The sequence below is a fragment of the Tarenaya hassleriana genome, unplaced genomic scaffold (assembly GCF_000463585.1).
Source record: "Tarenaya hassleriana unplaced genomic scaffold, ASM46358v1 Cleome16, whole genome shotgun sequence".
NCBI lineage: Eukaryota > Viridiplantae > Streptophyta > Magnoliopsida > Brassicales > Cleomaceae > Tarenaya > Tarenaya hassleriana.
The window spans coordinates 2,611,715-2,637,933 of NW_010965019.1; the positions used below are offsets into that span (position 1 = coordinate 2,611,715).

At 33.7% G+C, this 26,219-nt stretch overlaps 4 protein-coding genes and 1 long non-coding RNA gene across 6 annotated transcripts; 1 reads left to right on the forward strand and 4 right to left on the reverse strand.

The window, feature by feature from the left end:
• Nucleotides 1-3,229: 3,229 nt before the first annotated feature.
• LOC104809601 lies at nt 3,230-6,289 on the reverse strand. The gene is made up of 9 exons (XM_010535640.2): nt 6,177-6,289; nt 5,259-5,605; nt 5,089-5,122; nt 4,740-4,964; nt 4,507-4,590; nt 4,160-4,225; nt 3,998-4,089; nt 3,643-3,690; nt 3,230-3,510 (listed from the first exon to the last, which is right to left on the reverse strand). Exons 2-9 carry the CDS (start codon nt 5,579-5,581, stop codon nt 3,396-3,398), a joined length of 987 nt encoding a protein of 328 aa, XP_010533942.1. The 5' UTR covers nt 5,582-5,605; nt 6,177-6,289; the 3' UTR covers nt 3,230-3,395.
• A 1,759-nt stretch (nt 6,290-8,048) lies between these two features.
• On the reverse strand, nt 8,049-10,005 carry LOC104809602. Of its 2 annotated transcripts, XM_010535643.2 has the most exons (4): nt 9,650-9,997; nt 9,415-9,520; nt 9,241-9,318; nt 8,049-8,181 (listed from the first exon to the last, which is right to left on the reverse strand). In XM_010535643.2, the coding sequence occupies exons 1-4, from the start codon at nt 9,710-9,712 to the stop codon at nt 8,132-8,134; spliced, it is 297 nt and encodes a 98-aa protein (XP_010533945.1). In that variant the 5' UTR covers nt 9,713-9,997; the 3' UTR covers nt 8,049-8,131. The 2 variants fall into 2 exon arrangements, with proteins under 2 accessions (XP_010533945.1, XP_010533943.1); XM_010535641.2 differs by lacking the exon at nt 8,049-8,181 and having other exon boundaries at nt 8,699-9,318; nt 9,650-10,005.
• A 738-nt stretch (nt 10,006-10,743) lies between these two features.
• Nucleotides 10,744-12,608, reverse strand: LOC104809603 (DNA-directed RNA polymerase subunit 10-like protein). The gene is made up of 4 exons (XM_010535644.2): nt 12,497-12,608; nt 12,075-12,133; nt 11,101-11,195; nt 10,744-11,000 (listed from the first exon to the last, which is right to left on the reverse strand). The coding sequence occupies exons 1-4, from the start codon at nt 12,530-12,532 to the stop codon at nt 10,975-10,977; spliced, it is 216 nt and encodes a 71-aa protein (XP_010533946.1). The 5' UTR covers nt 12,533-12,608; the 3' UTR covers nt 10,744-10,974.
• A 9,956-nt stretch (nt 12,609-22,564) lies between these two features.
• On the forward strand, nt 22,565-25,312 carry LOC104809606 (polygalacturonase At1g48100-like). The gene is made up of 7 exons (XM_010535647.2): nt 22,565-22,993; nt 23,429-23,560; nt 23,648-23,875; nt 23,965-24,009; nt 24,087-24,294; nt 24,382-24,572; nt 24,659-25,312. The coding sequence occupies exons 1-7, from the start codon at nt 22,565-22,567 to the stop codon at nt 25,049-25,051; spliced, it is 1,626 nt and encodes a 541-aa protein (XP_010533949.1). The 3' UTR covers nt 25,052-25,312.
• On the reverse strand, nt 25,145-26,086 carry LOC104809605. Its single transcript, XR_771190.1, has 2 exons — nt 25,998-26,086; nt 25,145-25,477 (listed from the first exon to the last, which is right to left on the reverse strand). It is a non-coding gene; the product is annotated as an uncharacterized LOC104809605 (long non-coding RNA).
• Nucleotides 26,087-26,219: the final 133 nt, after the last annotated feature.

Here is a 26,219-nt window from a genome sequence, read left to right on the forward strand (position 1 = left end):
CCGAAGCCTTCGATTATTTTTGCATTTCCAGATATAATAGTAGCATTTCCTTTGTTTATTCTCAGATTCGAGAAATATTTTTTGTCTTTCAGAATTGTATGTGTTGTAGCACTATCTGCCAAACATATATCTCCTGCTTGGTCCGCAGTTTTGGCCATATTTGTTTTCTATTCAAGAACAAAACAACATTACCAAAAGATATATTAATAACGCATAATATCATTACTAACTTATGAAGCAGAAATAGTTATACAAGACACGACAACATATCATAAAATTATTTATACATGAGACTGCATATGTAGATAATATTGATTATATGAAGTATGCAAATATTTATATAGTTTTATTCATAACTAGCTTCATCTTCAGGATGGGCAAAAACATCAGCAAGGTCCATGTGTGCAAAGTCTTTAGCACCACTAGCATCATCATCATAGTCGTTCATGACATGATTGGTCTCAATGTCTTTTCCTTTTGTTTCTTTAATCGACTTCTGGTAAAGGTCCACCAAGTGTTTAGCAGTACGACAAGTATGCGGCCAATGTCCCGTCATTCCACACCGGTGACATGTACTTTCTTTCATCCTCTTGTTCTGATGACTATGTGCTCCCCCTTTATTACTGTTAAAATTATGATTTTGGGATGAATTCCCTTTATCATCTCCTCTGATCCATCTTCGGCTAACACCAGGACCTCGGCCTCGGCCTCTACCTCGAAAATAACCACGACCTCGAGCATTATAAGACATAACATTCACTCAAGGGAATGATGTTTTTTCTGTAGCATTCGCTTCAGGGAATGATTTGTTTTCTGTAGCATTCGCTTCAGGGAATGGTACAGATCCAGTCGGTCGTGATGCGTGGTTTTTCATTAACAACTCATTATTCTGTTCGGCCAATAGAAGGCACAATAAAAGCTCTGAATATTTTGTATACCCTTTTTCTCGATATTGTTGTTGGACTATAATATTCGAGGCATGCATTGTTGAGAAAGTTTTCTCCAACATCTCATTTTCGGTAACTGTTTCTCCACATAATTTCAAAATCGAAATGATTTGGTACATTGCCGAGTTATATTCACTGACATTCTTGAAATCTTGAAATCGGAGGTGCATCCATTGATTTTGTCTTGAGGAGGATCACCGTTTTTTTATGATCAAAACGCTCTTTTAATTTTAACCAAATATCTGTAGGATCTTTGATTTTCAAATATTCATTTTTCAAATCATCATGAAGATGATGTCGCAGTAATATCAGTGTCTTTGCTTTATTCTCGTTTGATGCACTTTTTTCTTTAGTGGTGGTACCAAGACCTTTTGATTCGAGATGCAGCTCATCATCCAACTGCCATGATAAATAATTATTTCCTGATATGTCGAGGACCTCGAACTCGATATTTGTCATTCTTGCCATTATGACTAAACAAAAAAATAAACCATACATTAGCTTTATTCATTATCATAGAAAAGACAACATAGTGAAATACATGATTACATAGAAATTGTTATAATTAGCAACACGTAAACGAGAGGTAAGAGCGCAACGCAAATTGAAAACAAAAATGGATCGGAATTTTTGTCGAAGAAAATAGTAAATGTTGCTGTTAAAACTGGTAGAACAAAAAGAATTTTAATAAAATTCATCTTGAGAGATTTTTTTTCCGTGGGAGAAGAGAAGAGAATGAGATGATTTGATGTGAATTTTTTGAGTGAATGAGTGAGTGTATTTATAGGATAAAATTTACTATTCCTAGCCGTTGGGGATGAGCCAAAATTTGATTTTTTTTTAATGGTAGCCGTTGGAAATTTTTTTTTTTGAAAAATTTTATAAATGATTTTACCAATTTATATTATAAAACTATATATAAAATAATTTATCAAAACGAATTATTAAACTATTTTATAAAATTAATTGATTATGCTATATATATAATTAACTAATTATTGAGGAAACAAATAATTTATAATTAATGTAACGATATATGAAAGAATTTATAAAACTTTATTTGTAAATTTTACACATTTTTTTGTTCAAAACATTTTCTATATAAATGACCATCAATATTATATATGATAATATTTTGCATGATGGATATTTATTAATTTATATAGATTAGATAATATAATTGTTTATATGTGGCAGTATTACCATATGCAGAAGTAAAATAATTCATACAGCATTGTCATTCATAAAGAATAAACACAATAGTCTATTAGTAAGTAAGACGGCATATCCGTCCAATATTAACAATTAAGGCGGCATAGCCGTCCAATAACAGATAAATAATTAAGGCGGTAAAGCCGTCCAAATTAATAATTAAGGCGGCACAACCGTCCAATAATAAATAAATATTTAAGGCGGCATAGCCGTCCAGATTAACAATTAAGGCGGCATAACCGTCCATGAATAATAATCAAGGTGACATAGCCGTCCATGAATAATAATCGAGGTGGCATAGCCGTCCATAAATTAATTATAAAGAATATCGGTATTCATATATAGTTCGGGGTTAATTCCATTCAAGTATCAATGAATACATGTATATATCATAAGAATAAAAATATTAGTATTAAAGATAAGTTATCTTATCTAGCGTTCGTACTGATAACGTGTTATGAAATCAGGGAAATATAAAGGACTCGGATATTAGATCGTTTAACTATAACCGAATACAATATTTTAGGAGAATGGAGAATGTATTTTTTATTGATTTATCTCTTGAAAGTGTACAAATGGAGGAACTCAAATGGCCTATTTATAAAAATTCCGAAAGTATTGTTCACGTATACGGTCGGTGTGAACAATACCGTATACGTGGGCTCCACCATAAATATATTTTATTTATAACATCACTATCCCATTTTAGGTTTTGTTAGACTTTTCATTCATAATGGGCTTCAAAATCTGCTCCGTCCTATATCAACCCAAAACGGAAGCGTAAATTAACCACCAAGACTAAGAAAATGTTAAGAGGCAACATATAGTTGCTTTCACCACCATTTCTAATCTAACTTCTTCTACAATCGTATCTGTTTCTAATGGGTTGAAGCCACGATTGCTTCAAAAATCCATCCTTTTTCTCAATGTGGGGTTCTTGATTCGTGCAAAGCAGCCATTTTTATTTTCAGAAATCCCTGCTTTCCTCAATGTGGGTTCATTCATATGGAAGCTTAGCAGAAACCAGAAGAACATCTATGGCGGCGGTAACTTTGATTTTGATCTTTGGGTATAAAAATGGCGTTCAATTTTGTTATAATATAGATGTATACACCGTGGTTTCCATCACAGCACCTCTCTTTTCTTCGCTCTACCCTCGCTCAAGAACAAGAATATGAACACATTCGAGACGGAGATCTTTCGAAATTCCACGAATTATAGGCAAATAAGCCGCGCCTAGGGACCCCGGTAAGATTCCGGAAACAACCTCTGCAGCAAGTTATTCTTCAGCTTGAATATCAGGGCAAAGAGGCCGTAACACGGCAAATGCATCACTCCAACCCCCAAGTACCTGCAAAACCATGGTAGATTTCCAATGCAAAAGCTCACAAATGATGAACCGAACTCTTCCTAACCAGTCATTGTTGATCTTTGTTCTTAGTATTACTCAATAGATACAGTGCTCTGAATGCAGGTTTCATACCATAAAGGAGCATATCTTGATGACAAATCCAGAAATTGATAAGGCCACCTGCAGTGATGGATACATTTAGCTTAAACCAAAACCCAAATAAAAAAAATTCAAATTTTTTGAAAGGGTTATGTCGCCGGCTTCAATCTGTGGGAGCTTTCTTGCAAGACTACAAGATCAGAGGATTGGTGAAGCAGTGACTGAACCCAGACACTGATTTGTTGTGGTTGTGGGTGTACCGCTAATTGTGGAGCTTGGGTTTGTAGACCAAAGTGGTTTTGTGTGTACAGATGATGTAAAATTAGCAATTTAATTTATAGTAAATTTGTTGGCTCTTGGTTGCTTAGTTGTTGTTTTAAGAGTGTACCATATATTGTTGAAGGCATGGACTATCCATTGATACATCATGAAGGCCACGCTCCAAAGAACAAAGTAAGCAATCCGGAATAAAGGGAACCGCTGAATGAACAAGAAGTTTAGTCTGAAATTCAGGAAGGGGAGAATGAGTACTTGCAAGAAGAGGAGTTACCAAAGCATTGAGAGCCGTGTCACCGAGGAGAAACACAGCATTGAGGGAATGCATGCACGCAGCAAGCTGCCATGGGAAACACAAGAAATGACTAAATGTTATGGGTAATTAAGATACTATACCTTGATAATATCATCCATAATGAAAAACCAAGACCTTGTTTTGAATCGGGTTATCACTGTTCACAGTCAAGTTTTACATTTTAATCATCAGAAAAAACCAAACTTTCAGTTCATGAATCTGAGAACGTGAATTCTTCTGGAAGCCCTTATGTTCTTTCTGGCAAAAACTATGTATAAACAGTTCATGTCCTGAAAGTAAAAGGGTATATAGAGTCAAAAACTTACAAAACTCAGCTTGGAACCTTTGGTGAATGGGTACAGAAGCAACCAAAACACGATATCTGTGAGCACAACGGCACCAGCGCAAGTCTGCCATGGTAGAAAACTTTATAAGTTCCAAAAACCATTACATCACCATGCATTGCCCATTAATTAGCAAGGCAATAAATTCTTAGCCACCATTTTCTGTCAATCGAAAACAAAGGAATTGCAGAAGCACCTAACGGAAGACTTTATACCTGAAAAACAACTTGAAAGATGTAAACCCATAACCCTGCTGTTTTGCGAAGGGGTACTTCTTCACATGTATCAGAAGCTTTCGATATGTTTACTGCCTCGTCAATGGCTGTAAGTCCATAAACTCCTTGCTCTGCAGCATCTGTGCTTGTATAACTCTCCATGTTACGACCATCTTCCTTGTCATGTATGAAGAAGCATCCATAAATGGACAGCGATGAAGCATACTGCAAAAGAAATCAAAGCTTAGTGTCCAAAACTTCGACAGAAACTATTCTTTTCGACATATAATAGCCAAAGTTTGTTTCGAGGTCGAGAGGTTTTAATATCGTACATAGTAAGAAGCTATACCCCAAAGTAGAGCGTGACAAGCGTAAACGTCCACCTGTTTAGCCAATAACATAAGACGGTTTATTCAGCAAAATAGGGCAATGTGTTTATCAATAGAAATGAAAACTTGATTGCTTAACGCCATGCAAGATAGAAACAACAGATTCGACACAAATTTTCTGATGACATACTCGGTATAGAAGTAAAATATGCCGCCTCCATCCCTGACAACGTTGGAAATGAGCAAAGCCGACATTGCAACAAAAGCAAAGACCCTATAGGCAAGCAACCAAGTAGGATGGATTCCTTTAAGACAGGTGTTCCAAGCTTCATCCTCAAACACGGTACCAGTTGGTTCCCGCTGGCTTTCCCTTCTCTCACGGCCTCGTCTTTTAACCCCTTCATATCTCCATATAAGAATTGCTGCTATGGTTAACGGAAATAAGAGGACTAATGCACAGAGGAACACCCTCCAATTCAACCAATAAATTGGGGCTGTTGTATCAGCAGCCATTGTAATATCAGAAGCTTGAGGTTCCTGATAAAACAACATTCAGAAAACATTATTAAATCTCGTTTTCACAAGCACTTGGCTCATACTTCTTGTGAGGATGAGTTTGTGGAATCTGCAAATATCCCTCATAACGAGTCATCTCAAGCTCCAATTTCGAACTAATAAGCACTTAAGACGCATTGTATATACAAAATACACAAGAATCAACACTAAATTGTATCTAATATTTCTCAGAACTTGGACAAATTCGAACACAAACCTTAAAATACAACAATATATCCTCAAACTATAGCTTTCCGATGAATAAATCCATAGGATTGCAAGACATGATCAACACAATTATTCGACGAGAAACACGCAACTACAAGACGAAACCTTTCCACAACACTGGGAACTCTTAACAAAAAAAATTAACAAATGCAGGATTAAGTAAACCACAAACACGAACTTGAGAAGACCAACGAAACAGAGAGAAACCCACATCATCAAAAGCAGAACCAAACTCGACCCAGAACGAAAGGTTCAAAAATTTTCCACCAGAAGCAAAGATTAAACACATAAACAGATGCTAGTGAACGAAGGCGAGTGAAATTACTTCGATATTCGAACACCCTTTCTGTCTGATCTTCGAATTGGTTCGATCAGAGTCTCAGCAGTCCCTCCCTTCCCTGAAGATCTTTGAGAATTGACTATATGGCTAAAACCCAAAAAAAAATTCAAAAACTTCAAAAAAAGAAAGAAATCGTGGGTAATAAGTAATTACGGCAGATAAAGGTTGCAGGTTTTTCTATCTGTTAATTAATAAATAATTAGCTAATAGAACCGGTTTAACCAATTGAATAGAGCCGGTACATCCCGGTTATGTTTGGTTTAAGGCTATGATTTGTTGTGGTTGTGGGTGTACCGCTAATTGTGGAGCTTGGGTTTGTAGACCAAAGTGGTTTTGTGTGTACAGATGATGTAAAATTAGCAATTTAATTTATAGTAAATTTGTTGGCTCTTGGTTGCTTAGTTGTTGTTTTTATCGCTTTTGTGAAAGTTTGGCCTATTTTGACAACGTAGTTAACTTGGGATTAACAATGTAAGTAACTTGAGATTTGATGTTTATAAGAGGGTGCATGTTAGATTAGGGTTTTTTTTAAAATTATTTCAGACCTTTTTTGTTTTGGACAACTAAAACCATTTTATTTTTTATTTGTTATATTTCAATTTTTTTTACTCAATTCGAATTTTATTCAGGTTTAATTTTTTATTATTAGAAATATTTATTTTCCAGAAAATTATTAAAATTTTCTATTATTTTGTTGATTAATAAGAAAATTAAGAATAAGAGAAAACCCAAAAAGTACAACAAGAGTTTAATGCAAATGGTGAAATGGGGGCAAATCAACCAATGTGTATTGAAGACTTCCGCGTTATATTATTACCACTTCACAGTTATGTCGAATAGTCTCCGAACATTAAATTCTGAACAAACTTATTTATGACATGAGTCACTTAATATATATATATATATGTATGTATTACTCGACATGTGAATGAAAACAAATATACTACATTTTTGTTATATAAAAACATTAATTTTAATCTATATCAATATAAAAATTAAAAAATCTATTAAAATTGTAAACGAATTTTTTTAATTATGTTATATTTATTAATACACAAGTAAATTTTCTAATCGTAAAACTTTTTATATTTGCATGATTAAAATGACATTTTCATGAGAATCAAGCCTATGAAGAAATCGTAACAGGGAAAGGGCATTCTTCTTTTGTTCTTGTTGGCACAATTAGTTGGCCCTTTAATGTCCGATAAGTTCATATCATCAGTTTGCTTGAATTTGCAAATATATACACACGCACACGCATAAATATATATATATGGGCATTATCCAAAATACCCTCCTTTTGCTAAAACTACTTCTCCACATACCCTTCTTCAGTTGTGACCTTGTGACCAGAATTCATATATGGTCACATGATGGTCACGTTGGTCATAACGTTAAATTTATAATGATTACATCAAATCACCATGGTCACACCTTACATATCACACTAATCATTTGGTAAAATCATCAAAAATTTAACGTTGTGATCAATGTGATCATCATGTGATCATACAATTATTCTGGTCACAAGGTCACAACTGGAGAAGGGTATGTGTAGAAGTAGTTTTAGCATAAAGAAGGTATTTTGGATATTTTGCCTATATATATATATACACCATTATTCTCAATTATAAATATGTAGGATTAATAAACAATTTTCTTAGACAAGCACTTTCTTATTCATGCGCGGTCTACATTTTCATTTTGTTACATTTATTGCAACCACTCTTACACGTCTAAATTTAAACCTCTACGAAAATCTCCAGCATTGTTTCAAGCTTCATTGATTTCATGCATATATATTACAGCTTGCAAACATCATCATCATCATAAATCCAGCAGAATATATTTGTTTCAGTCGATCATATATATATATATATATATATATATATATATATTACTGCTAATTAATCTTGTATACGATTTAACTATCAAATTGTTCAACGTTTTCTCCTTGCGAACCGATGCGATTTGCGTTGTGCGTGCCCACCTGAAAAACGGGAAACCACATCATATTTCATTAAATTTATCTTCATACTATTATTAGTATGCGTATACTAGCACTTCACATCATCCATGTTCTTAGGGTTCATCTTTACTAGTGCTGTATGTAGGGTGCGAAACGGACCGGGTCGGCTCCACCCGACCCGATCAAAACCAACACGTTTTGGGTCCAATTCAACTCACCTTTTTACTAGTCCAAAAATCTTTACTTGTCAAACGAGCCACCTCGCCTCGTTTGGCTCGGATCATTTTGGATTCAACTCGTTAGATTCGTTTTCTAACGAGTCTGAAAAACCTCGGCTCAGATCGCTCGCCAGTTTTCCTATCTGAACGAGTCGGCTCATTGAACTAGAGATATATAATATTTTTTATTTATATTTATTCTAAATTTAACTATAAATTTAAATAAATACATCAAAAATTAATAAAATTCCAGTATAATTTAATATTTTCAATTATCACCATCATAATAATTAAGATATTTATAATATCATATGAATGACATAAAAAAAGGAATATAAAATTATATTAGAATTTTTTTTATATAAATTTAATTTATTTAAAAAAAAAAAGTCAGTTCGTTGAGTAACTCGCGGATCCAGGCTTATTGAACACGTGTTCAATGAAACTGGCTCGTTAGGCTCGTTTTTTAATGAGTTGAAAAAATTGTGCCTCAGATCGCTTGTTTTCTGATGAACCAGGAGCCAGCTCGCGAGCCGGACTCGTTTTGACACCCCTAGTTTAAACCGATTGTTTCGACTCATGGGCCAAATAAAAATATTAAACAATAATAATAATAAGAATATAACAAATAATAAAAATAAAATAAAAATTTTTAAAAGATATATTTTTTTTTGTCTAACTCGCGCGCTGGCTCACAACGAGTTTGCTCGTTTGGTCCTTTTTTTACACATTCAAATTTCTCGAGTTCCGCTTCGCGAACTGAGTTCTTTATTTGCACCATTAGCCTTATAGGGTTAACAAGTTCTCATTTTCATAGAAAACACGGTAGAAAAAAGAGCGAAAACATCGGAAAAATTCTTACTCGGGAACGGTCTCCGGCCGACGAAATCTTGATAAGTTTGGAAGAACTCTTTGTTCTCCTTCTGAAGCTCCCTCCAAACTTAGAAAAAAAAAAGCATACAGTAACTGTTAGTTACCGATCCTTTAAGAGAGAGATGTTTGCCATCAGACAAAGGGTTTCTTTGCAAGATCGAACCTGTGAGGGTAACGAGGGGACGGATACTCGCATGCTCCGCTAACGCCTCTACGCACTGGTCACGGGTCATTTGAAGCATAATACACCTCTCTATCAGTTGATGAACCTGTTACAAAATGTTTCATTCAAACCCAATTAAACTTGGTGATGCATATATATGTTCAGTCATGTATGTATATGTGACATGTACGTATATACACAAGCGAATACATATATGTCGATATAATATGCGTACCATTCGAATGTAGGAGTGCGGTTGGCAATGTAAACAAGGGAGGTTGTGTTGTGTATGGTACATTCTTTCTTCTCTTCAAACCAAAAACAAAAAAGGGCACTGCAAAAAGGGACAGCCAAGAATCTTGGAGACAAGGAACAATATGGAAAAGAACAAACTTGAGGATATTTTACACAGAAGCTACACACACATATATATACCCACACACATATGCATATATGCACATGTGGATATATGTATAGATTGGGAGGGGGTTATTGAATGGCAAAAGGGTAATGGTTATCCAGAGATATCCAAGTGAAGGGCTAAAAAGAGACGAGAGGAACCAAAAGGATTAGATTCTCTCTCTCTCTCTTAACCTCATGAGATAAATGAATGGGAACTAACTCGTCCTTTGATAATTGACTTCAATCAAACCGTCCTTTCCCCCCCTTTCCCCCCTTCTATTTAGCTATTTTTCCCTCTACGAAAACATGATCCAGCTTTCGAATTTAGTCGCAATCTTTCAATCTTGGTGCCATTATTACATTTGTTTCTTAGCAAAGACTCGTTGCATGTATCAAATAATAGATCCAAAACCTTATCCCTCATCGTTCACTAAATTAATCAGTCCAAAGATTACGATATCCTTATCGCCAAAAAAAAAAACGATTTGTCATTGTTTTTTATATTTTTGTGGCAAACATATGAACACTCGAAATCATCGGTCTTTTACATAAACCCTTTTGAGCATAGAGACTAAACAACGAATTTGTCAAGTCAGATTTTAAAGACAATGACCGGACAATCCTTGCCCTTACAAAGTGTTTGGTTATGCTTTTATTTTGTGGCCAAGCTATAGCCACTTGAAATATCAGTAATTCACAGACGGGCCTTTTACGTGCACGGCGACGAACCACGAATATTCCAAAGGCTCTCCGCAAATTCAGCATATGCAATACTTTCACTCGGACGGTCATTATTCATCGCATTTATGAGACCCTTGCATGGCTATAAGATGGTCACGTAATTCAAATTCACCCACCTTATTCATGTCCCCGTGACTAGTACTACCACCACTACTCAAACGTTTTCAAAGCAGAAACCAAAGCACCTTGAACTCAGCTGATTCAAGAATGTAGCTATTAAGAACTCACAAGTCACAACCACTCCCAGATCATCAAAATGAACCAAAATGGGAAGAGATCAATACATAGATCGGCTTTTTGGATGAAAGAATTCGTGTGTGTGTGTGTGTATATGTCAATACCTAGTCATTACCAATCGCCGATAACAATGTGATTCAGACAAAAGTGTCTTCGGTTTTGTTGGTTATAGCATATCCTTCAAGTGTTGTCAGATTTCTCGAGAGCTGCAAGAAAAAAATCCGGATGTAGAAACGGGAATCAGCAAAGATGTACTATTGCGAAAGCCTACTAAAAAACCCGACTTGAGGGACAGAGAGTGAGTACTATTGTAGTTCAGAAGCTTCTCGATGAGATCAACATGTGTCATAAGCATCCGCCTGCAGCAGTAGCGGACTAACCCGAGGGCATCAAGGGCATCTCTGAATCCAGACATAAAATTTTCGTTTTCACAAGAATATGATTGGACAATGGTAATCAATACTCAAAAGTTGACAATGAAGGCTTCTCTTTTTCATAAAGTTAAGACAAGTCATTATCTCACGAAGAAAATGAGAAACCTTCTCGGATGAAAATAACACCCATCAACACTCAGATACATCATTGTTACTAGAATCAGCCTATCAGGAAGAAACGTAAACAGGGCATCTCCAAACTTACTCAGCTAAAGATATTAGCTAGCTACTAAGAACCGAATACCACAAGATTAGAATCATTAGATTTAGAATTCCTCTTTATCACTGTAGCTGGAGCTTGGAACAACTGTCCACTGAAATAACATCCCAAGTTATCACATTTATCATAACAAGAGTGAGAAACAGAGTTGTGCACTATTATGCTAGGCCAGTCCGGAGCATCAGCCACCCAAATGCAAAGCAAACACAGTCCAAATACTCCACAAGAACTTACAGAACATTGAAAAAGCGACAACTGAAAATCACAATGACTACCTTCACTCTCTACAGTAGAAGAGAGAATTTATAAGCTCGAGATGCAGAATAAAAAAAACGATAAGCCTGGAAAGACTAAACCGAGCAGGACAAACTCTTACCCAATGCAAGTAACATACTAGAGCCCGAACACTATAGCATAAACTAGAGCCCAAATTGTATTCCTGGCTTTCATCTGACCGGGATTATTGCTCTAGTATTTTGCTTCTCGAAACACAAACGGAACTGATATGGGTTTGAGAAGAATCTAATTCTAAGGTCACTAACCTCATGTCCAAATGACAACATGCTTATCAACATAAGTACCACCGGATGAGAATTGGAAGATGAAACCAATTGCAGGCAACTTACCCTTCGGAGTAGTCAGCCTGGAGAAGGTCAAGATATGTGTCCCATTTGTTGCCAATCACCTAAACATCACATGTTCAACACGTAAAGCAAGCTCAACACTTCATTTCTCAATTCTCAAACAAACACCTACCTAATCATGATTAAAAAAAAAAGTTCAACATCTCACCAATCACAGAAGTAATTACAAGCTAATAATCTATTATATACCCGAATGATATTGAACCGATCATGTCTCAATCCAACTATCCAAGTACTTGCTCAGTTTATCAACAACCCATGAGAAGAAACAACCGATTGAGAACGATAAAAAGCCTTAATATTTTTCCCAAACAAGCCCTAAAAATATCGAAACCCTAAAAAAGCAATTCATCAAGATCAAACAAATATTCAGAATCCAGATGATTCCAAGGAAAATATTTTACCTTTCCACAGGTAAAGCAACGAACTGGGATTATCATTTTCGAAGAACTTAGCTCGTGTCTCGTTCTCTCTAGGGTTTAGGGTTTTTCTGTTTCGCGCTTCTCCCCAAAGATTATGAGACCGGAGAGGAGTTTTGACGGCTACAACAAACGACAGCGTTTCAATGAACACTGAATGTTCTCTTCTTCTGGGCCGATTTTTAGGTGTATACATTTTGTTATGGGCCCACGGGCCCATTTAAAGTGTAAAATCATGAAAATATACACACGGATGTGTATTCTGTAGTAGTGTGTTATTTTTTCTCGCATATTTCGAACCCACAAGTTGTGGAAATTTCAGAAATAAAATTAAATTTTCATATATATATATATATATATAGGAACGACTAGCTATTAAATTATTGATTTCTACGGGTTTAGATAAAGCTTTCATAAAGCTATAATTGGAGAATATTTATGGAAAAAATATATTACAGATATAAAAATAGTAAATACATTAAGAATTAGATTAGAAAACATATTCTTGTGAGATACAATCATTATGTGTATATGTATGTATGAAAACCCCACTTAAATATATCAATTTTTAAAAATATTATAGAAAATATGTAAATTCGTAAACTCACATAAAAATATATCAATTTTTGCATAATTCTCTCAAAATCATATACAAACTCTAACGTTCCGGTTACAAACGTGGTATGGTATATTATATGACTATATATGTTTATTTTGTTAAGATTTTGCCCTAATACTAATTAAAAAAAACGTACACGCATCTAGACAACAAATGTTAACAGAATAGTATTAGGGCAAAATAAGAGACAAAACGTTAATTGCGGATGAAATAAATATACACGTGATCCTTGACTTTGGTATTTTGCGAACATTAATTACACACACACATACAAATAAAAACTTTATAAATATATATATATATATATGGCAAGTTATGCGCATGATGCTAAGGTCGTCGAGTGTAATGAGAACAAAGTGGTTGCGACAAAAGAAAAAAAGAGGAGATGAAGCCACATATGTTTTGTCTTTCTAATTTTAAGAAGCAACAGAAACGGTAAATCAAATCTGACACTCCAATATTATATACTGTTCATACATGGATACAAACACACAACATTATATTTATAATATATATGTGATTGGGAATTGTGATTAATTTGTGTAATTACAAGACGGTCCAATTGATCATATCTTGAATTGGATATTCACATGCACAACCACCACCACAGCTCCAAACAGCAACGCCCCCAACGCCACACAAATTCTAATGTTTATCACTTTTGGCTCTACATTGTGTACATAAGTGTGTGTATACACACACACACACACATATATATATATATATAATATGGAGCACATATGCCTGCATTTGTTTCTAGAACAAATACATAGCTAGTTACCAAAAAAAAAATAGCTTTTGATATGAATATAATGTATGTATGTATATGTATGCATATGTAATATACCAAAAATATATATGTGTGTGTGCAGTGGCGGATCCAGAAAAAAATATTAGTGGGGGCAATAGATGACCGTTTCGATATTCGGTTTAGAAATAGATCGGTTCGAATCTTTCGGTTTTAGAAAAATATGTATCAATTGGTTATAATATCATATTCAGTTCGGTTTGGTTTCAGTTTTTATTAAAAAATGTATGTGATGTTTTATTAAAAAAATTATTTTTCAGGTTTTTTAAAAATTCGGTTCATATCAATAAATTTGGTTTTCTAAAAATAATACCGTTCGGATTAAATAAAATATCGTATTGTTCAGTTTTGTACGGTTCGATTATAAAATCGTACCAAAACATTTACTCTAAAATATTATATAAACAATATACTGTCAAAATAATATTTATATTTTACTACTAAATTCTATGATTTTTTTTATTTTTAAAATTTATCTATAATAATTTTATTTATATTTGTCTAAAATATATAATTTTCGATAAAATAAACTAAATAAAAATTGTAACTTTGACGTTTTTAATTTAGTTTCTGTTTATTTTTTGTCTTGTGTTTAATATTAAATTTGTAATTTTTTTAGAAAATTGAGAGAGAAAAGCAAAAAAAATATGGAAATAAAGATTAAGAAAAAAAGCGTAACAAGATCTAATATTTAGAAAGAAAAAAAATTAAAATAATAAAAAAAATGAGAGGAGAGGGGGCAAAACAAAAAATTAAATGGGGGCCTTTGATATTTTTTATCAAAATTTTATAACTATTATAAATAAATAAATAAAAATTTAGCAAAATATATGGGGGCGTGGGACCCACACCAATACATGTGGATCCGCCCGTGTGTGTGTGTATATGTGCGTGAAATATAGGACCGTTCTTATAACATTCTCACCCCATTTTACCACAAAAAAAAAACTCAGTTTCCTTCCTAAATTCAGTAATGATGAAGATAATTCGAAATATAAATCTCACATCAAAATAACATTAATGTATTTTTTTTGTTCTATCATGTGTATATTTAGACACAAGAATTCCATCTTAGAGGGGTGTGGAAACCGTTGCTTTTCCACGAGGTCCCAAATTTTAAGTGCTCCGCAATTTTATTAATTTTTTTTTATTTTTTAATTGTTGAAATTAGCGCATTCTTAATTAGGTCACGTATATATGTGTGCACCGTCCGGACCGATCGAGGCTTCTGAGAAAAATTCGATTATTCTCATCGTTTCAATTTATCAGATGTTATTCGTTCATCATTATGTGCGTGATCCTATAAATTAAAACTCATATATACGTCATATATACGAAGTGATAACAGACAGAAAATCTAATTTCGATCCACAAATCATAAATGATCTCTAACAAGATATTATTATTATTAATTATAAATAGAGTTACATGTGTTTTGACCGCATGTCAATAATAGTTCAAGTAATGATCTTTTTGTCATGTAATATTTGTCGAATAGAATCATACACCTTATCAATTTTGATTGTTTTTTACGTTCATAAAACAGTGTGTAAATAATAAATAACAATCATATATAGTGATGTTATACATTTCTACAATTCTATTCACTCATAACATGATTGAGTAATACTCTTATAATCATTCGGTTAAAGTGGCGTAATCAAAACATTATGTTTCTCATGTCAGATACCATAGATATCTTAGATATATATGAGGATCGAAAAATGAACCATTATATGAGATTCAAATCATATCTCGTATCAATATGATAAACTCATGCGGATTATCTAGTCCTTTGTTTCAAATAAGTATTGATGGTCATGATCCGTATGCAATACACGTAATCATTTGCGTGATTATGCACCACACCTCATTTTAGTATTAAGTTATCATCATTTTTACGAGATAATAGTCGATTAGAGAACTTAGAAACATTCAAAACTATCAATCAATTTTATTATTTATCAAATATATATAAATATAAATAGCAAAAAAATAATGTACTCATCCGATAAAAGTTATTACAAATGTACAGATTTTTATATCACAAAACATTATAAATCGCCTAAACCAACAAAAATCCAGTTCAAATAGAAGGCACATTAATATATAAATTTCATAGGAAACGAAACTCTTTCATAATTCCTAATAATTAAATAATTAGAAACAATTTAATTGGCATACAAGAATTAATCCCGATTTTTTTTAATATAAAATTCATATTTTCAACAAAAACAATTTTGAACCTAATATAAAATAGAGTGAACCGAAACCCAAAATATATATTCATATGTAACTATAATGTATTAAGCCGATTCCTTTGTTTCGTGGATTATATGATCCAACATTCAAACTCGTGACTAACTTTCTTGCGGAACCACGCAACATACATGTGGACAAAATCGTCGATGGAACTGGGGAGCGAATATATACGTATATTATTTTACATTAACCTATATATTATTGACACTATCTACGCGTGTCGACAGAGAGACAAGTGCAAAAAAAAAAAAAAAATTAAATTAAATAGACGAAGTTATTTGGTTTTATTCGATCTAACAAATCAACTCATTTTTTTAATATCTATATTATTGTTGTGATTATGGGTTGATTCTTACAAGAGAATCCTATTTGGTGGGAGATATATATATATATATATATATATATATATATATATATATATTATATTACTAGGATTAATTAATCAACTTGATACATTAATAATTTTAACATATGAAAACACATATACTAGTAATTAACATGATATGGCATTCGAAAATATAATCAACTTCATTATAAATTTACTATAAAGTATAGATAAATTGATAGAATCAGACCTTTCGATCGATATGAAGATCCGAGCTTTGATTAGTTCTACGTGTTTCGAAAATATATATTGTTTTCCGAATTTTGTTAGAACACAAAAAGAAAACTAATAGATCAAAATGAAAATATAGATGTCAATAGACAAATTCCAATGCAATGAAGTCTTGTATGTTTGGAAAATTTGCTCAAGAAATAAAGGACAGAAGGATAATTTCAATGTAGGCGATGCATGGGGGAGTTCACGGGCAAAGGAAGGTTACAATTATATATATATTTATATATATATATATATATAAATATTTTTTAAAAAGGTTCACGAGGATGTCTGCGCAAGAGGACACCTTATAGAAGAACGTACCTTTTGAATTTCCGAAACCAAAACGGAAAAAAGGAAAGCAAAGAAAACATAACAAAAACCAAAGAAATATCAGCCACAGAAAAGTAAAATCCCATCCACTATTTTAGGGGAAAAAGATTGTGTGGATAAAACTATATATATTTATATATATATATATATAACCTATACATACACATATATACACTTTATATGAGGGTACTATTGTAAATATATGTTTAAGTACCCTTGGTTTTTTCGTTCTAAATTGAGTAAATTAATAAGACACTGTTCAATTTCGTTGGTTTTATACGATTTGTGTTGGTGAGAATAATGAAAATTACATACATACATACATACATACATACATACATACATACATACATACATACATGGCATGCATACATACATACATACATACATACATGGCATGCATGCATGCATGCATACAATAGATTAGATTATTTTTTATTGAGATCTGGCTTCAATAATACCTTCGAAGAGAGGTAACTCAAGATGTATAAAGGTTTTGACGTATCATACTGTACGGTCCACGTTACATATACATATACGTATTATGTATATGTACAGACATGAATCTTATTATATTGTGCTTTTGCATATTATGTTTCACATAAGAGATTTGTAGAGGACATAGCATGAGCTGGGAAGTCAAACTCTTAAATGTATATATGTATTATATGTATATATTTGTGTATATATACGTATATTTATTTTTTACTATTTATAAGGTGTGTACAAAAATATTATAAGATTTATATCTACGTTCTCTTATTCTATTTTCCCGGCCATTGCACGATTCCTCTTCCATTCTGCTTTATACAAAATATGGTTTTTTTATATGCATAGGAATAAATGTTCTAAAAAAAAATGTAAATTTTATAAGTGACACAATATATATATGTGTGCGTGTGTGTGTAAATAAATCTGGAAAAACTCAAAATTGCAGAGTAAAACATTAAATAAATCTCTCTATATTTCATTTTGTTGAACTATTACAATTATTAGACCGAGTTTGGAATATAACCATAGAGTTGATTTTAGATGGAACCAAGCATTATTCGAAAACCTATTTTTAACTATAAATTATATAATTGTTTGCCTTATAAAGTCTCAAATCACAAAAACATTCTGGACCATATTTTCATTATATTACTAAAAAAACATCGAAATCGAGACAATAAAATATTATTAACAGTGATAATTTAATCGAAAAAAATTACAATTGACACCAAAAAACACCGTCGCCAAATCGGATTTGTTGTCTTTAGCAATAATTTTGTAATATAATATTTCGCTATCACAGTTATAGGGATGGATTTCTTCAAATCGTCGATAACATTTGCAATGTAATTGTACTACACAATTCCTTTATCAATTTTGAAATACAGTTGGAAAATAAATTAGTATTAGTATTACGTTACAAATATTGAAGTTTTAAATTAATTTAGAACGGCATATAAATGTTAACATGGATAAAGGTTTTAGTTTCGGATCGATCGGGGTTTCGTTTTCATCGCACCCTATACATATATATATATATATATATATATGAACTGAACCGTACGGCTTATATCGAAATAATTGGGTGATTACATGTAAGTTGCATTAGTATATCAAAAGACTCCACTTAATTCAAATTGGAGTCTTTATTTAGTAATTAATACGGAGGCTACGCTCTAGTTTTATAATTGGGTTTGGTCCGACGGATCTTGATTCTTCAAGCTTCTTACCATAAAAAATATTTGTAATAAACAGGTTGTTCTGCTTATGCATCTCTTACCAATGACACGTGGCATTTTCGAGAATTTAATGACAGTGTTATTTGGACGTATACATTAGTATAGCTGTGAATTCTGTAAAAATAAACTGAAACAAACAGAAGATCCAAGTAGAAACCAATCTGGCATTAATTAGTCTCCTATGAGATCTCTGACACACCTTTCACAAATAAGTTATTATTATTATTATTAGCCGATCTCATTTCCATTTCCACAATTAATTACTCATCCTAATATTATTTTACATAAAAAAAAATATTACCGAAAAATGAAATTGAATTTCAGGGTATGGAAAACAAACCCAAAATCTTTTGAATTCTTCAAAGCATGCTATGCAGCTTATTTAATTACACTGTACTATCAACCATGGAAGTGAATTGCCATTTGTTGTAATAAGCATATATTGTATGGCCGTCAAAATCCAATTCATGTGATCATATCACATTCTTTGAGAATAATCTTTTTATTTGCAAACGAAAATAAAAAATCAGAATTCCACACAAATCACAGATCATATTTGTTTGTATTTTTATCCCATGGTTTTTATTTTCTGAAGACTTAGAAGTTATTTATTATTTCTCTTTTGATTTTAAATATTGCCTATAACCCGACTTGTAAATTAATTAGACTCTTCAAGGACGAATTATGTACAATATTTTCTTTTTGGTTAGGACAGAACAAAAACTTTATACAACTGTGGGAGTTGAGCCTTTTTTTTTGCACTTTTTTAAACGTCAATTATTTATTTTTCGTAAGAATACTAATATTTAAGAAAATAATAAAAATAAAAGAAATACTATGAGCGCACAAAGCTTTTCCTGAATCCCAAAAATGGTTTTTGTCGATCCGTACATGATTTGCATAATCGTGTCAGTATTATTTTTTTTTGTCAACAACTATATGTATATGCCCAATTATTACCTTATTTATTCAATATATTATATTAAATTCTATTATAAATTAAAATGTAAGCGATCCGTATATTATTCACCAAACACAGATATAAAATTTTGTTTGTGAGCAATATTATACGCACACCCACTACCCCTATGTTATTCCCCTGCTATTATATATATATATATATATATTATCAATTATAATGTTGTTACTATTCGTTATTATTATTTTTCTATTATAAAAATCTATATACACAAACGATTATATTTAATATTCTGGAGTTAAACAGTACACTAACTTATATATAACATCAATAAAATCAAGATTTAGGACTTATCATTATTGATGTGAAGTAATGCTGACACTTGTACTTCGTCATAATATATTTCACGAATTTAAATGGGATATAAATATTTTTAATACAACTATGCGAAAAAAGAAAATGTGTATGGTGGGGAAAACTACAGTTAGAGATTCAGATCATCAGTTACCTAGGAAACATGTTTCAGTTACTTTCTGTTTTCCGTTTCCTTTTCCTTTGTTTTGGTTTTCCGTAAAAAAACATGCAAGGATTATACTAATGGTAATGTTTTAAAAGTTCTTTTTTTTTGGTACGGGTAAAACCTTCATATTATATATATATATATTACTCGAAAATTTATAAAACTTTCGATCCAACTACATCTCTCAAAATCCAAAAACAATCATTATATCAATCCAACTATATCTCTCGAAATCCAAAAGCAATCATTATATCATAATTAAATTATATATTTTCCTTTTATTCATAAAATCGATATATCGTAATTAAATTGTGCACTTTATTCTATTCGTAAAATCGATGTATCCTTCTTTCTGTTCGTGAAATCGAACATGACACAAAATTGATCACTAATCTACCATAAGGTGATAACCTTCATTATATTTAAATTTTTTTCTCGGTAATATTCAAAATTGTTGGTAATATTAAAGAACGAGAACATAACAATAACAGAAAATTGATATTTTATTGATCTATTATTCCATCCATAGATGGCTATATATACATATATGTATATATTATATAATATTTGGAGCTGGGCAGTTCGATGGTTTGTGTCTGAAATGTTTATTATGAAACTAGCTGGTTCTACGAATATATCAGAATTTTCCTTTAGTTAGTTGAAAAGTTTTGGATTCTCTCATTAGAAAAAACAATATTGAAGAAGAATATAAGAAATCTAAAATTTAAGAAAAAAAAATAAAAATAAATTGGGAGTTGTGGAGACAAAAGTGAAGCCCGTGAAGGGATGCATGTGAGCACTAAAAGATGTGTGACCATCAGTGCCCCTTTGACAACATATAGACCCACTCACGTGTCCCTTTCTTACATATATATATATATGTATATTATAAGGTTTTCCATTATTTTCTTGTTTTTAAAAAGATATTGCGATTTAATTTTGCAGCTTGGGATTCTAATGAGCTTTGATTCTTGAGAAGACCCTTTTGTCCTCTTTTTTCGTTTGTCGGGTGGTCAATATCAACACACGAGAGTATATATAGTTTCTATCATATATGGAATTTCATATTAAAATATTTATGTTTTTATCTAATTTCAAGATTGTAAGTAATCGTGCCAAATTTTTAGCATTTTAGGAGGTTCGAACCAATGGCACATTATGATATATAATGTTGATACATATCGAAATAAATTTGTAGAATATGAAGATATATATATCTATATATATGTTTTAACGAGAAGGTAGAATTATCATAATTAAAAATATATAGTACAAATTTGTCAGCACTTAATTATAAAAAGATTTAGAAGAAGAAATTCGTTATGATAACGAGAATGGAATGATTGAATGAATGAATCCATGAAGAGGGGACCTATAAAAACTTATACGCCATCGTAAATGTACAGCCAAATGACCGAGACCACACGCTCACACACATGTATGCACACATGTATGTATGTATGTATGTATGTATGTATGTATGTATGTATGTATGTATGTATGTATGTATGTATGTATGTATGTATGTATGTATGTATGTATGTATGTGTGTGTGTGTGTGTGTTTGCCAACAAAGATACAACCACCTCACTTTCAATACACAACTTTTATCATAAATGTATATCAATCATATATATATAAACAAATATACACATACATACGTACATGCATACATACCATGCATACATACACCATAGTCTTATCTTGTTGTGTTGGTATTTTTGTCTTGGTTAAAACATTGACAGGTGCTCTCTTTGCAAACAATTGGATTATGGCTCAACCAACCAAAACGATACACGTGGCATTCATATAGCCCCTCCACTATATTCTCGAGTTTGATGCATTTTGTATTTCGTTAGATTAAATGACATACTTGTTATACCGAATCTCAAGAAGGTAGTTAACCTTTTTTTTTATTTATAATCAAATGTTAACCGTACCCAACTACAAGTACGAATTATAAAAAAAAAACTACAATTATCAAAGAATTGAAAAAATTCGGGTGAATTTTTATTTCTAAATATAGGCTCAAATCCAGGATTTTTTTAATTATTATTATTATTAAGGGGCATGTTTTATATTACAACATGAATGCTCATTTGGCATCCCGTGAACGTTCTCTATTTTCTTGGACTTCCTCTCCTTATTTAAACCCCAAACTTGAATTTGTTTCTCTCAAAGTAAAAAGCCACATACTCTCTCTCTCTCTCTCGCCCTCAGCCACATTCTTGCAGAACAGAGAACCCGAAAGGAAATAAACGAACATGATAACGAGAAGCCAAAGTGTGAGAAGAAGCTTCACAACGATGCTGCTAATGGCGTTACTGGTCTGGTCTGCAACTCTAGAGACCTGCATTGCAAGAAGAGGGAGACACTGGAGACAGAACAGAAGCTCCTCTGCCGAGTCACCTTCCTTGTCCAGCAAGAAACCAAACACCCACCATAGCTCTCACCACCCTTACCACAAATCCAAACCTAAACCTAAACCTAAACCAGAGCCAAAACCACAGCCACCGCCTCCCAAGGGGGATGATGACTCGCCGGCTCTGCCTCCGCCGCCGCCACAGCCACAGCCACAGCCGCAGCCGCCGAAAAAGGGTTATGGGTCGGCCCCGAAACCGCCGCAGGGTTCTGGAGTGTTCAATGTGTTGGATTTTGGCGCCAAGGGTGATGGCAGGAGTGATGATACAAAGGTAATAATGTCCCTGCATTCTTGGGATATGGTGTTTCCGTACAGTTCAATCCAATGGGTTTTCGGTTTCTGGGTAATAATCTTTCGTTTTCATCAGAATTCGGGAAATTCAAAAGAGAATTGTGGTTGAGAGATCATTGAGAAGAGACTTCCTAACTTTCCCGTGAACAAAAACCAGAGCTCAAAAAGGTTTCTGACTGTAAAGTAAAAAAAAAACTTTTTTTTAAAAAAAAAAAATTCATTGTAAAGACTTGTAATTAGGAGGGAAAAAGGGACAAGAGACAAGGAATATTAAAGAAGTGACAACAGAAAATACCCGATCACGATGGGACCACAGAGCATGAACCTTAAAAGCTTGTGATTGTGTTTGGTCTGTAACAATGGTGATTAGAGGCAATTAAACTGAGAAATCTAACCAACAGAGAATGCAACGCAGGCCTTTGAAGCGGCTTGGGCTGAAGCCTGCAAAGTCGAGGCCTCGATGATGATCGTACCGAATGATTACGTTTTCCTCGTCGGTCCTATCTCCTTCTCGGGTCCTTACTGTCAAGCAAACATTGTATTCCAGGTTAGATTTCATCTTCTTCTTCTTTTTTTTTTATGTTATAAAAGGTTAAAGGTTTACCTTACGAAAGAAGTGATCTTTATGGTTCAGCTTGACGGGACGATGGTTGCACCGACAGATTCGAATTCGTGGGGAAAAGGGCTGATGTGGTGGATTGAGTTCACGAAGCTCAAAGGAATTACAGTGCAGGGGAACGGTGTAATCGATGGAAGAGGTTCTGGGTGGTGGCAAGATTACCCCTTTGAAGATCCCATTGACGACTTAACCAAACTCATCGTCCCTTTGAACAACTCTGTTCAAGAACGCCCACCGATGCCTGTAACCTTCTTCTTCTTCTTCTTCTCCTCTTCCTCCTCCTTCTTCTTAACTCTCGAGTTCCTGGTTCTGAATTTGTCTGGTCCTGTCAGGTGAGAAGTGAGCTCAGTGGAAGAATGCCAAGCATCAAACCAACGGTAGGTGTAGAAGAATTAAGAATTTTACAAGAATGTTTCTCTGGCGTTAGTTAACAGCTCCTTTCCATTTGGTTCAGGCATTGCGATTCTACGGGAGTTTTAACGTGACAGTGACGGGCATTACTATCCAGAACAGTCCACAGTGCCATCTCAAGTTCGACAACTGTGTTGGGGTTTTGGTGCACGACATGAGCGTGTCTTCGCCCGGAGATAGTCCGAACACAGATGGGATACACTTGCAGAATTCCAAAGATGTGCTCATTCATGGCACCACACTTTCTTGCGGTAAGTTCAAGCCAAATGATGACAAGGTGAGTAGCAGATAATGACTTACACTGTATCGGTTCTTGAATTGTGATGATCCTTGTGCAGGAGATGACTGTATTTCTATCCAAACGGGATGCTCAAATGTGTACATACACAATGTGAACTGTGGACCAGGACATGGCATCAGTATCGGAAGCCTTGGAAGAGACAGTACCAAAGCCTGTGTTTCCAACATCACGGTCCGAGATGTAATCATGCACAATACAATGACTGGTGTCAGAATCAAGACTTGGCAGGTAAAAAGCCCTTCTTCAAACTCGAATCAAATCTCTCTTAACACGTTTAAACATCCGAGATTTGATCCCGGGATACACGAATGCAGGGCGGGTCTGGCTCGGTGCAAGGAGTAATGTTCTCGAACATTCAAGTCTCGGAGGTTCAATTCCCGATCGTGATAGACCAGTTCTACTGCGACCACGCCAGTTGCAAGAACCAGACATCTGCTGTGGCTGTAAAAGGAGTCACCTACGAGAAAATACGAGGCACTTACACAGTGAAACCCGTGCATTTTGCCTGCAGCGACAACTCTCCCTGTGTAGACGTACAACTATCCTCCATAGAGCTGAAGCCAATTCAAGAACAGTATCACATGTACGACCCATATTGTTGGCAGACATTTGGAGAGCTCAACACACCGACAGTTCCTCCGATTGATTGCTTACAGATTGGAAAACCATCGAGGAACGGTGTTCAGTCCGATCATGATCTCTGTTGACCTGCAACGAGCAAGCAAACTGAGGGGAATTTAGAATGATCCATCCATTGTATATCTTTAGCGAATTTATATGATCCATACATACTGTTATTAGCGTTTATATCGATTCTCTGTTGTGTGAGAGTGTTTTGATATGCTTTTAGAGGGTAGAAATTTAGTGTAAGGCAGGCTTGTTCACTGTTTTGTAGTCTCCTCTCCTCTGAGAGAGAGAGAGAGAGAGAGAAGAACAGAACAACTTTCCTGGTTGCTTGATGAGCAGTATGTATATTGTTGTATCACTTATAGTTTGGATTGGTTATATATACATAGATAGATATATATATATAGTACCTCGAATATCTCCGAAACAAAACGTGTGCTACAATTTCATAAATCTCGTAAATTCTCTGCTCTCTGCAACTTATTAGCCTTGGAGTCCTTTTAAGGCTTCATGGGTAAAACAACAAAAAGAACAAATTCTTCAGTGTGGATCCATCAAAACAGAGACATAGAACAAAAAGGAAAAAAAAAGGGATTCAGACACATACACATATGTATGTACGTATATACATACAGCTTATGTCCAACAGATCTTCCTACTTATGCAATTACTTGGTGACAGCATTATACCTTTCGAATCTCCGACAAATGCAAATCAAGAAAATAAGCAACTTCTTTAATGTTTCAGGAGAAAGCTCGAAAAGCTTGGAAACGATGGAAGAATTTAAGCAAGAAGGACAAGAAAACCGATCTATCTAAGAGGTTTATATACGTTACTGTATCTAATTGTCAGCAATATGATCATATCCCTTATTCACCCTTTCATCAAACAGATCAAAATTTCAACTTTCTCACATGGGATCAAAAGAAACCAAGAAAACTCATCGAGTACGTAGGCATATATGATATCGGACTTTTGGCACTCGTTAACAAGATACAAATGGACGAGATTGAACACAAAACTTACCAACCGTTCTACTTAACTTTCCAAAGGGCTCTTAGCTTAGTGGCCGAAAAAACCGGTCCCTCTTCTAAGAGATCTTGGATTCTATATCAAAGTCCAAATATGATATTGTGTAGGCTGTTCAAATGGGTGGTTAAGCTTCCATGCCATTCTAAGTTGGTCCCCTTCTTCTTGTCCAAGTAATTGATTCAGCATTTCCATGCTCACCCTTTCAAGCAGATTCAG

Excerpts from the sequence above, each read along its gene's own strand:
- LOC104809601 (XM_010535640.2), bottom strand. The coding sequence starts at position 5,581 with ATGGCTGCTGATACAACAGCCCCAATTTATTGGTTGAATTGGAGGGTG. Across the intron at positions 3,691-3,997 it reads CATGCCTTCAACAATATATG|GTGGCCTTATCAATTTCTGG; the intron begins GTACACTCTTAA and ends CCATCACTGCAG. Across the intron at positions 3,511-3,642 it reads TCAAGATATGCTCCTTTATG|GTACTTGGGGGTTGGAGTGA; the intron begins GTATGAAACCTG and ends ATGGTTTTGCAG.
- LOC104809602 (XM_010535641.2), bottom strand. The coding sequence starts at position 9,712 with ATGTACCATACACAACACAACCTCCCTTGTTTACATTGCCAACCGCAC. Across the intron at positions 9,521-9,649 it reads CGCACTCCTACATTCGAATG|GTTCATCAACTGATAGAGAG; the intron begins GTACGCATATTA and ends ATTTTGTAACAG. Across the intron at positions 9,319-9,414 it reads TCCCCTCGTTACCCTCACAG|TTTGGAGGGAGCTTCAGAAG; the intron begins GTTCGATCTTGC and ends TTTTTTTCTAAG.
- LOC104809603 (XM_010535644.2), bottom strand. The coding sequence starts at position 12,532 with ATGATAATCCCAGTTCGTTGCTTTACCTGTGGAAAG. Across the intron at positions 12,134-12,496 it reads GTTGCTTTACCTGTGGAAAG|GTGATTGGCAACAAATGGGA; the intron begins GTAAAATATTTT and ends TGTGATGTTTAG. Across the intron at positions 11,196-12,074 it reads CAGGCTGACTACTCCGAAGG|AGATGCCCTTGATGCCCTCG; the intron begins GTAAGTTGCCTG and ends GTCTGGATTCAG.
- LOC104809606 (XM_010535647.2), top strand. The coding sequence starts at position 22,565 with ATGATAACGAGAAGCCAAAGTGTGAGAAGAAGCTTCACAACGATGCTG. Across the intron at positions 23,561-23,647 it reads AAGCAAACATTGTATTCCAG|CTTGACGGGACGATGGTTGC; the intron begins GTTAGATTTCAT and ends TTTATGGTTCAG. Across the intron at positions 24,573-24,658 it reads TCAGAATCAAGACTTGGCAG|GGCGGGTCTGGCTCGGTGCA; the intron begins GTAAAAAGCCCT and ends ACACGAATGCAG.